This window comes from Condylura cristata, unplaced genomic scaffold, assembly GCF_000260355.1.
Source record: "Condylura cristata isolate star-nosed mole 26May11 unplaced genomic scaffold, ConCri1.0 scaffold00012, whole genome shotgun sequence".
Taxonomy (NCBI): Eukaryota; Metazoa; Chordata; class Mammalia; order Eulipotyphla; family Talpidae; genus Condylura; species Condylura cristata.
Genome location: NW_004567113.1, coordinates 346,828 through 365,108, shown reverse-complemented (window position 1 = coordinate 365,108; position 18,281 = coordinate 346,828). Strand labels below are relative to the sequence as shown.

The 18,281-nt window shown below is 38.0% G+C and overlaps 1 protein-coding gene across 1 annotated transcript in view; it reads right to left on the bottom strand.

Annotated features, from left to right (window-relative positions):
* Window positions 1-441, bottom strand: part of STPG2 (sperm-tail PG-rich repeat containing 2) — a 267,191-nt gene extending 266,750 nt beyond the window's left edge. Inside the window, exon 1 of the mRNA XM_004681412.1 lies at window positions 333-441. Within this exon, the coding sequence (XP_004681469.1) occupies window positions 333-441 (109 nt within the window). The remainder of the gene's footprint in view (window positions 1-332) is intronic.
* Window positions 442-18,281: the final 17,840 nt, after the last annotated feature.

Sequence of the window (18,281 nt, the reverse complement as noted above, 5' to 3'; positions counted from 1 at the left end):
TTAGAGTGCAGCACTGTTAGCTTGCCACAGCTGCTTCAGTGCGAATTCGATCCCCAGCCCCTAAGGTGATCCACATGGTGTGTCAGGACCTCTTTTGACCCGCCTGCTGCTCCCCTCAGCAGTGTAGTTGGTAGATCTGCCTGTTCTGCTCCTCAGCTGTCACTGGGCAATCCTCTCGCCACCCCTGCACCTTTGGCCTGTACTCCAGTTCTGTATGAATAAATAAATAAATCTTAAAAAAAAAATGGGAGTTGGTTTTATGCTTGACCCACGAGCACACAGGAGGAGTAGACTGATGTTGAAGTACCTACTTGCCTTTCCCTACATCTTACCTGTTGCCTGCTTCTTCAAGAAAGATACCTGGTAGGATGTAGGACCTACATGCTCTTCTGTGCTACCACCTTCTGCCAATCTCAGTAGGCGAGGAGCCCTATCATACATAATGGGAACTGTGGTTGGGGAGGTTTACAAGGGATTAAAACTGCTGCTTGAGGAGGTGCAGCGCAAAAGGAGCCAGATAACAGTCTGAGGAGACCCTGGCAGAACCGAAGCTCTCTCCCAGCCAGATCATTGGTGTCAGTTTACCACCAGTTCAATTTCTGCCACACTGGTTAAGTGAGAGAGTACCAGCAGAAATAAAACATTTCAAATAATCATCACTTTAACAGCAGGTACACAACATCGACCCTCTTCAAGAAGATGGCAGAGGGGAAGTGCCTGCCACTGTGCTTCGGCTCCTGGTTAGGATCCGGAAATCTCTGGGGAAAAGCGGAAGTGTTCTTCCAGCCAAACCCTCCGGGCTGGTGTGCCTTGGTTAACCGCCCCCAATCTCTGATGCTGCTCTCCAGTGGCGAACAACTTTAAACCTGGCTCTAGAGCTCTTCTTATATAAATTATGACATTAATGCTGTTTTTAGGACTCAGAAAAGCTGTAGAAACAAGTTAGAAGAAATTAGGAAACAAAAGAAAGGAAGGAAAAGAAAAGCCTGGATTCCTCTACTCCTACAACTGCACTGGAGAAAAAATACGGCTGACCTTATAACATGAATAATCCAAAATGTTTTTACGGAAAAACCCAGGAGGAGCTGTTAATAACAAACCGGGAACTAGGGACGCACACAAATGTTCACCAATGGAAACAGTGCAAGTACAGGTTACTGAAAGCTGCATCTGTTATCACATACAGGGCAACAACACTGTAACTCATTACTGTTCTTAAAGCAAAGGCACTGAGAAACCCCAGTCCACTCATTAAACAAATGGATTTCTTAATCTTAGTCAAAAGCATCCCAACTTCTGCAACGGTCTTGAGTATGTATTACAATCAACCTCAGTGTTATTTCAGGCTCATTTTATTTTCCCCCACCAAGAATCGTACCCAGATTAAAATCATCTTAAAGGCAAATCATACTTGGACATGCCTTTGCCCCAAGTGAACAACCATGGTTTAATTTGATCCTTCTACATATTTATTATAATAGAATGAAATTTGATGCTCAATTCTGTGGGTCATTTGTTATAGTTTAACTGTTCATATGTAAGAATATGTAAGATTCCCTCCATACAAAGCTATATGCTTCTCAAGAATAATTTTGTATACTCAAAAGATGCCTGAAAAAATGAATTCACTTTTTTAAAAAATACTTACTGACAAGGGTTCAGTCCCCTGCTAGATTATGAGGGTACAAAGACATGACAAATTCCCTGATGGGGTAAAACATGTATATTATGAAACAAAAGGTGACAAAAGAGAAATATAGAATCAGAAAACAAATGTTCCAATACATTGGAAACCCTTTGTACTAAGAAACTAAATTAGTGATCCTTTCATTATGCAAACCAGAATGTAAACCCAGAAAGTAAATTCAAGTCTAGACCACCCTTGCTGTTGGTGCTGGTACTTCCATCTATAAAGACCAGGATTACTCTTCTCTTGCAAAGATTTTTATTTGAGATGGGAATAGAAGTATTACAGTAAAGCAGGCTTGATCAGATTTATCTATGGCTTGATTACTGGCCAGAAAGCCTAGCCTGATGGTCTGATAAATAATAAGCACCACTGTGTAAAAGTGAAAATAGTTATTCTCAAAAATAAAAAAAATGAGGGTTAACTCAGAAGAGACTGATGGGAAGTAGATCCCAGCCAAATGCTTCTTTAACCCCCTCCTTGACACATCTACCTAGGATTTGATCTATAAAGTATTGTGATGAATGGGGATGGGGGGTAAGGGTAGGTGAATCATATCCCATAAAAAGGAGTTACAATGAGACAAGCACAATAAAGAAACAAATTTATTTTTGTTGTGGTTTTGGATTTTTTTTGGGGGGGGGCAGGGAAAACTTACATATCTTACATTAATTATCTCTGGTAGTCATTTCAAATGTGAGAAAGGCAATAACTTAGGAAATAAAAGGTTTTTTATATACAAAGAAAACCTTTTAGTCATTAACCTATGGCTCATTCCAGAGAAAGGAAAGCTTAAAGCTTTCAGTTGGAGATACCTGCTGATAGGTGATAAATGATGGATGAATACAGGATTCATTGCAGAGCTCTTCACAGGAGTTTTCCATCTGTTGGATATGTCTCTGAGGCCTTTCTTTGCCCAAAACATATTTGTGTATATATGTGTGTGTGTGTGTATATATATATATATATATATACATATACATATACATATACATATATATACATATACATACATATACATACTTATACATATATGTATATATATACATATACATACATACATATATATATATATATATATATATATATTTACTTATAAGCACATAGACCTTAGGGTAATCCAAGAACTTTAAAAGAAACAATATGTTTGGAGATGGAAGAGAAAAAGTTACCTCTTCCCTTATGAGCAAATGCCCAGCCAAACAAGTTTTACCCAAATAAAAACCACTGAGGCTAGAAAGGATGTGAAAATCCTAAGGTATCTTCTTGTGGGAGCCATAAAGAGGAGGCAAAGGAACCAACCAAATCCAGGATGAATGGATCAAAAATCACAAATATCAAAACAATAGACCACTGTCAGCCCTTTCACTTGTCTCTCTATATGTCTGTCCTCCAGGCATCATCTTCCATGTGCCCAAGTCCCTGGTGCAAATCCAAAGCCAAGAAGCAAATGTGCCCTTTTCTACACATGCCTTTTTTTTCTGAGACTACTTTTTGGTGTCAAATCTAAATAATAGGTGCTTTACCCTAGAGGGCATCAATTCACTAGAAAGTACTAGTTGTAGTTGAATGAAGCAAGACTCTTTTTTTTAAAGATTTATTTATTTATACATACAGAACTGGAGTATATACCAGAGATGTCAGGGGTGATAAGATTCATTAGAGAGAATGGGAAACAAAACAGATAAATCTACTGAAATACACTGCTGAAGGGAGCAGTGGGCCAGACAGAAGAGGTCTGCTGTGCCATAGGGGTCACCTCACTAAATTCATAGTGCTACACTCTTTGCACCACAGGGGGGGCCCAGAAGCAGGCAAGATTTACAGAGACTCATGAATGAGAAAGGCAGTTCAGGAAAAGAGAAATAAGCTAGTTTCATAAAAGGAATTAGAAGGAGGATAAGCACACCAGGCAGGGAGTAGGATCATAACATCACACCTTGTTCTGAATTGGCTAAGCCAGGGCATACACAGGTGGGTTATCTTTCAACTAGGAAATTTTATGATTTTAAGATAATCATTAGTTATATATATACATACATACATATATATATATATATATATATATATATATATATATATATATATATATATTGTCTGTAGGGATGCTTCATGGTCAGTGTGATAGGTTTAATTGTTTGGACTGGGATTGCTAGTGCATGATTTAGTCCAACTGTTTAATCCATAGTGGGGAAACTCACTCTTACAGCTTGCAGTTCTTTTACCTAAGCAGTCATTTTCCCTTGAGAAATTTTAATCTTTTTCATATGGGGATGTAGGGCCAAAAGTTTCTTCTTCTGTAGCTACTTACCATCTATTAAGGTAATCTAAGTCTGACAAGAATAAAAATCTCTCACTGCATATTTTAGCAAACAGAAGGAGTGGATACCATCATGGATAGGAATAGTATGGAACCCATGGATTAACATCATTTTGTTACTGGGAATAGGGCATCAATGTCTGGCAATCATGTGGGTATCATCAGGACAGGAATCTCAGTTTTCAAAGCAAGAGTTTTAGTGTAAGAACAGATCAATAATTATATGGGGTGTATATGCAGCCTATGCTAGATGTATATATACAGATTCTTATATTAGGTAAGTTGCCCTTCCCTTCCTCCATAGGCCCCTGCCACTTCCCATGTGAAGGTTAGTTATAACTTTCATATTTATAAGGCTTCAGATTAAAGAGATTTGAGGGGGAAGGTATCCAAAGTAGGAGAGACAGCTCTGTAACATATTCCCTATTATCATGTTTGGTCTTCCATTACTATGGGAGACTAGGGCATCATATTCTTCTGGCTACTTCCTGATGAATTGGGCCATCATTGGGGTTTGTACCATGGAAGGCCTGTATCCATTGGTGTTGGCAGGAAAAGGGGTGTAATGTAATATTACCCAAAAAAGAAGATATTCTGCCAACCCCTCCATTAAGACAAACAAGGCTAAATGCAAAATGCTGAGTTTTCAGCCATACAATATTTAGGATCTTGCCCAGTTACAGGTTAAAACAAGCAAAACAAAAATATCCTCAACAACATCAAAAAGATGTAGCACTGATACAGTTTTTTCCACCTTCACACAATTTTATAAGGTAATTACAGTAATTAATAAAATTGGCCAATTTGAATAAATTCAGCAAGAACAAAAGTTACTATAAAAACCTGTTAATTTTGATTTGCTGGAACTCCTAACATTTTAAGAAAATGATTGTGTTCAATTGATGCAAATTGAAAGAATAGGGGAGAAAATAAAAAGTGTCAGTTTGAAGCCACATAGCTGGACAAAAAAAAAAAGCAACAACTTCAGATCCAGTTCAATTTACAGCTAAAAATAATTAAGGGGACTAAAAACTGATATTCAATAAAGCTACTGAATCATATTACTTTCGCTGTTACTCCATCTCTACCAAAAGATTACAGTAAAGCCCACAAGGATGTCTCGTTTCAGTAAAGTTAGCCAGTTCTTCGGTATAATCACAATAAACAAATAGAGTATAACTGCACGCTTCAAAGTGGATTTCCTAATACCTCCACAAAGAATCTTAGATTGAGTTCTTGACTATATGCCTTTCAGGGTGAGGGGCACTTAGAGTAGATAAATTTATTATGGAAGTCTCACAAGGATGACCATCAGAGGTGGAGGTCAGGACAATCAATGAGTCTTTTTTTTTTTTAAGACTTATTTATTTATGCATACAAGAACTGGGTAGAGGCCTGAGCTATGGGAGATGAGAGGATTCCCCCAAGACAAAGTGGGAAGCAGAACAATGACTGAAATGCATGCCTGAGGGAAGCAGCCAGTGGGTCAGGAGAGGTCTGCCATGCCCTGTGGATCACCTCCCTGACAAGAAAATGAACTCCTGCTGCAGTGGCTGCAATCATTTCAAATTGCTACTCTTTAACCTGTTGCACCACCAGGGAGGGCCTATTAATGAGCCTTAAGCTTAACAAGCTATCTTAGCATCCAGGAATTTAAGGTGGTGTAAGAAAGCCAGAGGTGGAAGACTAACCCAATATGATCCCAAGGCACTAGAGTCCACACTAATTTCATCAAAGAACATTATTAAAAACATCCCTTTCCCTTACAAAACAGAGCTAACTGCCCACCTGTGTAGGTGTCTCTTAATTAAAACAGTCCCTCTCAAGAATGCAACTCATCTGTTGTATCTATACAGGCATCTCTCTCTTCTTTTATTCCTTTCCTCAATAAACTCTGTGTGCTGATGAATGGGTGAGTCTCACCACCAGACTCACCTGAAAATATCTGTGTCTTTGGATGATTTCCTTCTCTCAAGTTCCCAAAATATTCATATATTCTTGGTCTCCTAAGAGCATGGATTTCCTTGCCCTTAATGTTAGACCTAGAACTCTGAAAGTAAGGTATTAAACTATCTTTTTCTCAAAGATTCCAAAATCTATGGGTTCCTGGAAGTATTTTGGTTTCCAGTCAAAGTTTCAGTCTTCTAACATTACATAGGGGGAAATTAAATTTTTATTTGATTTATATAAATAGACACATCAGGGCCCCCTGGTGGCACAAGGGATTAAGACACAGCACTATGGGGTTATTTGAAGCCACCACAGCACAAGTAAAATTCCCAGCCAGGGAACTAACCTACATGGTGCCCACTGCTTCCCTCAATAGTGTATTTCAGTCAATCTGCTTATTCTGTTCCCCATTCTGTCTCTGGTGAATCCTCTCAAACTCCACATCCCTGGCCTATAATCCAGCTCTTGTTTGCATACATAAACAAATCTTTAAAATAAATAAATAAATAGACACATTATCATGAGAATGATGAATACTTACAAGTTTTTACATTTTGGGGTAAAAGAAAGAGAAAGCAAATGTTTCAGTTTACTCGTAGAAAGATGAAATTTTCTATTCAGATCACCAGTCAGGACACACCCAAGACTAGTCACCTTAGGCAATCAATGATGCTTGAATTATAAATAGCTCCTTGGGGCCCTCCCTCTGAGTAGCAGAGCTCCTATCTCACTCACTACTTCTTTTAGCAGTGTATTTAAAAAAAAAAATAAGTTCTGTTCTTCTCTGTCTCTGGTGAATTCTTTCACCCCTGTGCCTCAAGTCTGCACCCTAATTCTTCCCTACAACAGTAACCTCTATAAATAGACGTAAGAATAAATGTACTTAAAATCTGAGTATAATGCAGTAGACAATGCTTGATCAATTATGTGGCATACTTAAAATATTTAAATGTTTAAATATTTTGAGTATTTAAAGTAATAGAAAAATAATAAGGCAGAATATATTCCATTTAATTTAGAAATAAATATATTCCATTTTTAGAAGTATTATGTAATTTCTAACCTTATCTTTCAGGAGGAAGTTAAGAAATAAATGTAGAGTCATTTAGGAATTAGGGAGCCCTAAACCCCTAAGTTTACTTATCAGTCTGATTGAAAAACACTCAGTTGCAACCAACGGAGTGCCTTTCACCTGTCTCCCATAATCCTAGATCCAACTTGTCAGTCTGAATGTAGAACAATCTTGGACAAGGAGGGTACCCCTACCCACAACCAGTAAAAAGTGGAATGTTCAGAATACCAACACAATAACACAGTAGCAATGGTCCAAAGATGGTTTCAGAAAGTCTAGGTAACTTGGGCAAACTCAGTGGACCTCAGTAGCTTAAAACACACACACACACACACACACACACACACACTCAATGTCCTTTAGCAGCCTTAGAATCTCTCTGGGCCTAGCTAATCAACAAGAGACCCAACTTGGAGACACCCAATAACTAAACCCCCACTCTTTGCCCACTATATTCATATAATCACATACCTTTCAACATGTCAGTGTCTACTTGCTGTACCTTTTGGAGATGAGTTTGGAATGCAGGGTCCTTGAGCTCACTCAGAAAGGTTTTGTTAGGGGAAAATAATGTCCTGAACGAACTCTACAGATACAGGTTTTGAGGACTCCACCAACTACTCCAGTTATTTAAATTACAACTCCATCCCCTACTCCAGTCACTGAAACTATAACTCCAAGCAATACTAAAGAGAGGACTGAGAGGACCCAAGAGCAGAGCTAAGCAACCATTTTGGGACTTTTGGGGATATAGAGAGTAGCCACGTTGATCTGAGCTTCTCTTGCTCTCTCCCTTGGCCTTGTGTTGGTGTCTGGTCATTTGGCTCTTGATGAGATGTCAGTGTGCTATTGGGGTTCCAAGTCAGTGGAATTGGTAGGATGCTCTAGTTAAATTGTATCTCTCTCTCTCTCTCTCATTCTTTGGGTTGTATTTTTTCTTTCCCCTTTGTAAATAAACACATTATCGAGTCTTTATGTGTGTGCCTTCAGAATAATTGAATTTTAAGTGTGACGTGAGGACCTACAGACAGGCAACCAAGTTTACATTGGGTTTTTTTGTAACAGTTTCACCAGAGCTCTCTTCAGTGGCATGTGGTGAGTTTCTCAGGTGAGTTTCTGCATGACATGTAGTCATTAGATATATTTAAGGAGCAGTTTTATTAAAAAGGGACAGAAATGAGAAGGAAACTTTCATGGAGACAAGCGAGTAGAAAGAGTTAGCTCTAAAGGGGCAGGTTTGCTGATAGAGGCTCTCATGGTTGTTGGAAAGCAGCCTTGAGGAGAGCTGCCAATGCTTAGAGAGGTCAATGAAGAGAAGCCCCAACTTGGTACAGGTCAGGGGCAGGCAGGAGGCCACTGTGATAGAAAGAAGCACCTTCATAGTCACAGCTGGACAAAAGGACTGCTGTCCCTCCATCCTTCCCACTTGGGGCCCCATTCCACTACCCATTCCACTAAGAGAACTTTCCTGTCCTTCTTCCTAATTATCAATACATCTCTTGTTATTTTTCTGTAATTTTGGTGCTGATACTGAAGTCTTCCTTGAAGAAAAAGGACCATAAGTTCACTACAAATATTAATCTTACCTTAAAAACTTAAACAGGGCTCTCCCTGGTGGCACCACTGGTTAAAGTGTAGCACTGCAAGCAAGCTGCAGCTGCTTCAGTGTGAGTTCAATCTCTGGCCCCAGAGGTGACCCACAGGGCGTGGCAGACCTCTCCTGTCCCTCCCACTGCTTCCCTCAGAAGTGTACTTTGTTGATCTGCCTGTTTTGCTCCCCACTCTGAATCTCTCTGTGAATTCTCTCTGGTGAATCCTCTCACCTCCCCTGCACCTCTGGCTTATAACCCAGTTCTGTATGTATAAATAAATAAATCTTTTAAAATAATAATTATAAAACTCCTTAAACAAATACTTTGACTACAAAATTCCCTGGCAATATTCATTTTCCTCAATACATTCCCCCTTTTAAAAAGCCCTTAAAAAAGAGTTTAAGACTATTAATTTTGTCAGTGCAAAGATTAAGGGGTCCCCATAACCCTCAAACCTGCATGTTCTAAGTGGATTCTTCCACATAAAGAAAAGGCATTCTCTTAGTGTGTAAATCTATTAACAGAAAAGATCTTGAATAGAATTTTATACATACATAAAGAAGAAAAAGGATAGTTTCCCACTAAAACACACAATGTTACCCATCATTTCATGGGTAAAATCTTATGGTTTGTAAAAGACCCAGAAGCTTTGGCCCAAATTTAAGCTGCTGAGGCCAAAAAGCTTTTTGCCTTCTAGCAAAAAAAAAAAAGAAAGAAAAAGAAAAGAAAAAAAAATTAAATGAAAAGTGTACAAGTGTCCAGGCAAGTCTGGAATGAAAAGAGGAAATTTAAAGTATAAATCAAGTAAAAGCCACATTGTCAGTCTCCTCCTGTGGTTCTCATCCATGTCTCTGCCCAGTGTCTCTACTTTCCCAACTCAATATATCTTCTTCCATGAACCCCAAGCCCTAGTGCAAGTACAAATCTGAGGAGCCAATGCACAAATACACTTCACATGTCTCTGATCCATTTGTCTTACCTTCTGTGTCTCAACTCTTGTTTTATATATTTAGCTGCTGCTCAATTCTACCATTCTTTGGGTGGGACAGGGAAATTGGAAACTTTCCCTTTTTATGGAGATTCTTCTGATAAGCTTTCCTTGCATGCAGAGTTACCTCACCCTAACTCTCTAATTTCAGGATTATAAGATATTTTAATAAATATTATGCTCTCATCCCTGTAGATTGGGTAAATTACATGTAACCTATCAATTTCTAGAGTACATTAAATTTTCTTTTTTAGGTGATATGACACCAAAATTCCGGTTTTCTTACAATAAATATCCAAAAGTAAACCTAAAAATTCAGTAATTTTTAGATAAAATTATCTATTTACTTAATGAATTTGCATTGATAAATTCCACAAAGCCTTAAAATTTTTATATAATAGTTTATTTTTACATCATTTTGTACAGTTTTTTTTTAAATCTCAATTGTAATCCCCATGTGTTTCCCATCACCAAGTCACCCATGTGCCATCACCATAGTCCAGTGCATTTCCCTCCCCCCACCATTTTTGATCCCATTCCCCATAAAACGTGTCTGGTATATGGCTGTTCGTTATTCTTATTATTTTCTTGCTGGTCCATTATACTCCTGCTATAAGTGAAACCACCTGGCCTTTTTCTTTTTCTTTCTGGCTTATCTCAGTAAGCATGTTCTTTTCCAGCTCCATCCATGTTGCTGCAAAAGACATGTGTTTCTTTTTTTTGGTTGCTGAGTAATATACCATTGTGTATGTATATGTACCATATCTTTTTTTTTTTTTTTTAAGATTTATTTATTTGTGCGTACAGAACTGGGATACAGGCCAGAGACTCAGGGGTGGCGAAAGACTTCACCAGAGAGAGTGGAGAGCAGAACAGGCAAATCGATGAAGTACACTGCTGAGGGGAGCAGCGGGCGGGTCAGGAGAGGTCTGCCACACCATATGGTCACCTGCGGGGCAGGCGGGAATCGAACTCATGTGGAAGTGGTTTCAGCTTCTCAGTGCAGTGCTTTAACCCGCTACACCACCAGGGAGGGCCTGTACCACATCTTTTTAATCCAGTCATCTATTTTGGGCATTTGGGCTGCTTCCATGTTTTTCCAATTGCAAATAAAGCAGCAATAAACATGCGGTACAGTTATCTTTTTGAATCAGTGTTTTTGTGTTCATAAAGCCTTAAATTTTATAAGAAACTTAGGAAATGTTCACTGGGTAGTCATGAGTTCTGTTGCCTGTAACTGTCAAAAGCCAATTAAGAAGAGAATGGTATTTAATAAATACTTTGCCTATTCATTGCCAAATTAGAAACAAGGAAACTCTCAATCATATACATTTATCTAAATTTAAAATTCTAAAGACTTTTCAGTTAAAATATATGCATAAATTGTCTCTTCCATGTTATTTTCATTATACTATTTTTCATTATCATCATTGAATAATTTTAAAGTAGTTATAAACTATGTTCCTGTCTTCTATTTTTCTAATTCATCACTTTTTAAAAAAATATTTAGGCCCTCCCTGGTGGCGCAGCGGGTTAAAGCACAGCACTGAAAATCTGAGGCCACTTCCGCATGAGTTCGATTCCCGCCTGCCGCCTGCCCCGGAGGAGACCACATGGTGAGCCAGACCTCTCCTGACCCGCCCGCTGCTTCCCTCAGCAGTGTACTTCGTCGATCTGCCTGTTCTGCTCCCCACTCTGTCTCTGGTGAAGCCTCTCACCGCCCCTGAGCCTCTGGCCTGTACCCCAGTTCTGTATGCACAAATAAATAAATAAATATTTTAAAAAATAATAATAAAAAAAATAAAAATAATAAAAATAAAAAATATTTAGGACAGGGAGGGATGCCTAAAGGAAATGAATGGCCAACCACACTCAGGACTTCATTTTTTCTACTGTCTCTCTTGCTTACTTGAGATATTTAGTTTGACAGATGTTTTTGTTCTTTGTTTTCCTTGCTTCTAAAGGTGACACCTCAAAGATGTTTCCAATTATATGTCACAAAATGTTTTACCTGTGTTCTTATATATATATTATGATTTTAGGTATCACATATACGTGTAAATATTTGATCCATGTTGAGTTTACTTTTGTGTATTGCATGAGATAGTGGTCTAGTTTCATTCATTACTTTACATGTGGCATTCTAGTTTTCTCAGCAGAATTTATTGAAGGGACTTTCTTTGTTTCAGCATATATTTTTTGCTCCATGCTCATAGATTTGTTGAGCATATATGTGTGATTTGATTTCTGGCCATTCTGTTTAACTCCATTGGCCTGTGTGTCTGTAGATGTTCCAGTCCCGTGACGTTTTTTATTATTATAGCATCATAATATAGTTTGAAGTCTAGGAGTGTAATATCTCCATTATCCCCCTTTTAGTCAGGAGGGCTTTAGTTTTCAGGTTTTTGTTTGTGTGTGTGTGTGTGTGTGTGTTTTGCTTTGTTTTGTTTTTAATGTGTGATTCCATATGAATTTCAGCAATATTTGTTTCAATTTTTTAATGAATGTCTTGAGAATCTTATCGGAATTACACTGGTTTTTTGTTTTGTTTTGTTTCTTCATTGGAATTACTTTATATAGGAAAATCGCTTTGGGTAGAATGACCATTTTGATAATCTTGACTCTTATTATACACAAGCAGGGAATTTGGGGTGTTATTCCTGAGTGTTTCTGCCTCAATGATGGCACAGTCATTAAATTGAAATATTCTTACCAGTTTGTACTTTGATGTGAAATATTCTGATTAAACTGTACTAAACCTATCTAGTTGTACAAGGCATTCCTTCAGACTGCCCTAAGGATGCCCTAAGGACAATTTTCCCTTCATAAAGCAAGCCTAGGGATGCCCAAGTAGCTATTGATATGACGGGCTGATCTGGACTGGGAGATGCTTTAAAATAACATCAAGACACTCCAAAGGGATCTGGAAAGTACCTTAAGATTGTGCATGTTTTCTCTGGTCGACAGATTCCTCCCTTTACACACAAGGGAGCCCCCATGCATTCTTGAAATTTTACACCTCCTGTAATCCTTATTCTCCTGTATTGCTTGATCAATTACATATGATTATTACACTAATAAAAAGACCCAGCCACTCCCTCTTGAGCAGCAGTATTCTGTCTTTCACAGAGCTGCTCCATGACTCCCATCATTTATTCAGCATGGCTCCAATGACAGGTACTGTCCATTGTTTGGTGTCTTCTTATATTTCTTTTAATAATGCTTTATAATTTCCCTGCATATTTATTTCACCTATCTGTTAGTTTATTGTCCATTGTTCAATTTGTTTTGGCACAGTGTAAATTGGATGATTTTCTTAATTTCTTCTTCAAACTGATTGTTTGCAAATGGTAGGCTACTGGTTTTGTGTATATTGATTTTGTAACTTGCTAGTTTATTGAATTGGTTTATTGTTTGGTTTTTCATATAATTCTTAGAGTTCTCTCTATATATTTTCACCACCTGCAAATAATAACATTAATTCTTCTTTCCCAATTTGGATTCATTTTGTGTCTTCTTGCCTAATTGCTCTACCTAGGGCTTTCATTATTATATTGTAAAGCAGTCAAGAGAGGACACACCCTTCTCTTGTTCCAGATCTTAATGGAAAGTTTTGTTTTTCACCACTGAGGATGATATTAGTTGTGAGTTTGTCATGTATGGCTGTTAACAGTTTATCCCAAGTTTTTCAAGTGCTGTTATCATAAACGGATTTAGAATTTTATCAAAAGTTTTACTGGTATCTGTTGATATAATATGGTTTTTTTCTTTTTCTTTTTGTTGATGTGGTAAATTAGATTGATTTAATTTTGGACATTGGTTCTGTGTCCTTTGGTAAATATCACTTGATCATTGCTTAATTGGGGTTGTAATTAAATAAGGGATTGTCTTTTTAAGTGAGGGATTGTCTTTTTAAGTATTCAAGGTAATTTTTAAAATAGATAAAAGAGGACTCCTAAAAGGAAGATAAAGTGGAAAAATAGGCAATTACTGGTGATTTAAGTGACACATAAGTATATTAAGAAAGCTAGATAATCTCATCAGAAAGTTTTTGAATTATGCTACTTTACCTAAAAGGTCACTTTTAAAAAGTGCTTATAAATGTTTCACAAGAGAAAAGGATAGCATAGGTTACTAGAATAATGCCCTCTTACTTTGAAAATAATAAAAATCTTTCCTCTATAAAAGGTGAAACAGGAGACAGGTGAGTTTGGGCAAGTATGTATGATAAAGTAAAGGTATATCTTTTTTTCTTCTTTTTTTTTTTAGTATTTATTTATTTATGCATACAGAACTGGGGTAGAAGCCAGAGTTGCAGGGGTGGTGAGAGGTTTCACCAGAGACAGAGTAAGGAGCAGAACAGGCAGATGGATGAAGTACACTGATGATGGGAGCAGCAGGCAGGTTGGGAGAGGTCTGCCACACTATGTGGATCACTTCCAGGGCCTGGGATCAAACTCAGATTGAAGCAGCTGCAGCTAGCTTGTGGTGCTATGTCCTAACTCCTTGGGCATCAGGGAGGGCCAGGTGCATCTTTCTTAAGGTGTATCATAGCTAAGGCTAAATTAAGGGTAAGTATTTAAGTTTATAAAGCAGTGTGAAAAAAGAATGGAGCATGGCCTTTAAAATAAAATACAAGTGGTTTGAATTCTAGCTCTACTTATTGGTCATTAATTCTAGGCAAATTAATAAAAATATTTGATTCACAATTTGCTCATATGTAAAATGCCAATTAATTCTAATTCAAGTATTTAGTGTTAGATAAATTTCTCACACAAATAATCCTCAAAACACCAAAGACTAATTTCAGTTTATCTCCAGGTTAGCAATTCTAGGACAGCAGAAATAGAATGCCTGAGAGCATATATACATGAATGTGCATGGTGTGAAAATGGAGCTAAGGTAGGGAAAAAAATTAAATACATCTACAAGGATGAAAGATGTTGTGAAAAGTAGTTCTTAAATTTGAAAGACATTTATGATTTTCCCCCCATGACAGACATATTTTAATGCACAAATTTTTCAAAGATGATATTTGAGAGATCTGGGAAGTGTATCCCATTATGTATTTAGGCTCCAGGGTTTCAGATTTGTGCCTCTTATGCTCTACACCAGGGATATTTAGCAACCCCTTGATAAGCACCCCTGAATCCAAGCCCAGCCATAAGCACCTCAAGAAAAGATGTATGCCCAGTGCAGGCCTTCCAGGCTCTACCCCTTCTTAATGGTCCTTCATCAGCACCTGGGAAGTACAGCCTATTCAGCTGCACCCTGGGAACAAATCAGAGTCCCAGAAGGAGACTTGTAGATCCCAGAGCTTCACCACAGTCCCCTGACTGCAATTGGGAAGTGCATCCCACTTATCACTCAACCACCATTATCTTGGAGGCAAAGCTGCTTTGCAGCCTGGACCATGCACGATTTTGCTCTATATCAGGGATATTTAGTAACTCCTTGGTTAAGGCCCCTGGTTTCAGGCCCACATACCAGCACCTCAGAAGCAGACAAAAGTCCTAGTCCAGACCTTAAAGAACCTACTCATTCACTGCAGTCCATCAACTACTCCCAAAAACTGCTTCCAATTCAGTGTTTATCCACCAGAACCTTGGGAGTAGGCTTTGGTCCTAACCTAACACTTACTGTGCCTAATAGCTCTTTATCATGCATGAGTCTTTAGCAACACTTCACAGTGCATCCCACTGTGCTTTCAACAATCAGCACTTCAGAAGGTACAAATTGAGCTGGTTCTGAGGTATTTGTTTTCTCTCAGGTTTTCTTGGCCATTTATAGTTTTCTTTGGATTTGCTGTATTATAGTTATGCCTTTTGTTGTGATTTTTTTTTCTCTCAATTTTCTGGATTTTTACTTGATGGTGGACACAGTTACTAGGATCTTGAAGCCTATAGTCTCTCCAAATGCACTTTTATGACATTTTTTGGTGGCTGAGATGCCTGCAGTGGGACACTGTGTCAAGAAGCTGGGTTGTTATGACTTTGTTCCGTCCAGGAGCAGTAGCTTGGGGCTTCACACTCCATCAGAAATGTGTCACACAAGGCCTCACAGTCTATCAGGAACCTACAACAACCCTCTGCTCTCCTAGTCACCAGAAAAAAAGCCCCAAGCTACTGCTCCTGGACCGGACAAAGTCATAGCAATCAGCTTCTTGACACAGTGTCCCACTGCAGGCATCTCAGCCACCAAAAAATGTCATAGAAGTGCATTTGGAGAGACTCTATAGGCTTCAAGATCCTAATAACTGTGTTCACCATCAAGTAAAAATCCAGAAAATTGGGAGAAAAAAATCACAACAAAAGGCATAACTATAATACAGCAAATCCAAAGAAAACTATAAATGGCCAAGAAAAACCTGAGAGAAAACAAATACCTCAGAACCAGCTCAAAAAGACATGGAAGAGCTGTTAGGGGGAATGGATGTCCTGAACAAACTCTACAGATACAGGTTTTGTGAACTTGAACTTCTCCCCCACTCGAGATACTGGAACTACAAAATCCCATCATCACGAAAGGGAGGATTGTTGAGACTTGAGGGTTGGAGTTAAGCAACCAGGTTTGATATAAAATCAGGCGTGTGGGCCTTTGGGGGTCTCTTGGCCTCTTGGCCCATGGCTTGTCTCCTGACTTTTTGCTGGCTCTCCGTGGTTTTCCAGGTCAGTGGAACTGGTGGAACACATTGATGATTTACTTCTCTCCCTTTTTCCCTGAGTTATTCATTTCCCTTTCTTTGGTAAATAAACACATTATTGATCTTTTGTGTGTGTGCCTGCAGCTGAGTCTTGCTATAAGTACCTTTAAGTACATGGGTGAGGTCCACAGTTGGGCAACACATTTCATATAGGGGGTGCCCTGTAACAGAGCTTCACTGTCTACCAGACATAAAATTTAAGATGGATGTGATTAATACAAGTAAATAAACAAAACAATACAAAAAATTCAGAAAAGGAAATGAAAACTATGAGAAGCACAATCAACAAACAGAAGATTGAAATAACAAAATTGCAGGGAGAAACAAAATCTTCATGAGAATACAATGTAAATTCATGAAGTGAACTTACAATGTAAATTCACTAAGTCAAATGGAAGAACAAATCAATCACCTCAAAAATGAAAAGAGATAAGAAGCAAGACAGAAAAGAGAGAATCACAGAAAAAAAATGAAGAAACACTTTGAGAATTAATATGATACCACAAGGAAAGGAAATATAAGAATCATAGTTATCTCACAAGGAGGAGAGAATGGGGAACTGAGATTTTATATAGGAATATAGTGGAAGAGAACTTTCTAGACATGAAGAAGGAAATTAATATAGAAATACAAGAAGAAAAAAAGAGCGCCAAATTACTTTGACAAAGAAAACTACAGGATAACAAATAATAGTAAGACTGCCAAGTGTCCAAGGCAAGGAAAAAATAATGAAGCTGACAAGTTTGGAAAAATCAAATGAACAGATAACCTGTACAAGAACAATGGTTAAACGAACATCAGATTAACTCTGTAGAAATACAAAGGGAAAGAAGAGAATGGAATGATTTATTCAAAATATTCCAAGACAAAAATAATGCTACCAAAGAGTACTTTATTCTTCCAGGTTCTCTTTTCTGCATGAGAGAATGATAAGGACCCTCTTAGACAAAGAAAATCTTAGGCAGCTTGCATTCAGTTAGTGCCTCCTCCAAGAAATATTAAAAAAAAAAAAATGAGGATCTCACCAAAGAGAGGATTTCACAAAGAACTAAATAAAGAAGCAAATAGAATCACAGAGCTAGGGAAATGTGACAGCAACAAGCCTTTACTTGTCAATAATCACTCTTAACATCAATGGCCTGAACTCAGTATAACAGAATACATAACTGAATTATGAAACAAATTCCAGCATTCTGCTGCCACGAGAAAACACAGCTAAGTAAAAAAGATAAACACATATTGAAAGTAAACATTTAAAAAACAATCCTCCTGCAAGGAAATGGCACCCAAAATAATTAAGGCACAGCTGTGTACTTTGGCAATTTTGGAAGCAAGGCCAGATCAAGTGAAAAATGGCTCACAGTCCAAGTAGTGAGACAAAGACATACCTAAAGGTGGTATGTCTGGAGATGTGAATAGGCTCAGGCCAAACATCTCATACCATGCTACAAAGTCTGGGTATGAGGTGGTGTCCCTGAAAAGTCAGGGACCCCAAAGATGGCTCCTACTGGATCTCTTTGTTTTGTTGTGGCCACTCCATTTTTGCATTTTGATGCATTTGATAAAGTAAAAATTGATATTACATTTGGTTGTTTTAATAAAAGCAATTGGCTATTAATATAATGTTAATACAACAAAATTAGACAGTGCTAAAAACATATTGTGATAACATGTTCCTGTCCAAACCAATAATTCAAACACCTACATTCCACTATCTCCCAGATGTACACACTAAATTAAGCTCCGCAGGAAAAATTTGGGGAACCAAAAAGCTTGACTTTGTTCTTCGGCCTTCAACTCTCCTCTCTCTTAATGTTAGAACTGAGTACAGTGAAGTTTTTCATTCCTTACCCTGGGCTGATTTTAAAATTATTTTTTTTTTACAAAGTTTATTTTTACATCATTTTGCACATTTTTTTTTCCATCTCGATTGTAATCCCCGCGGGTTTCCCATCACCAAATCACCCCT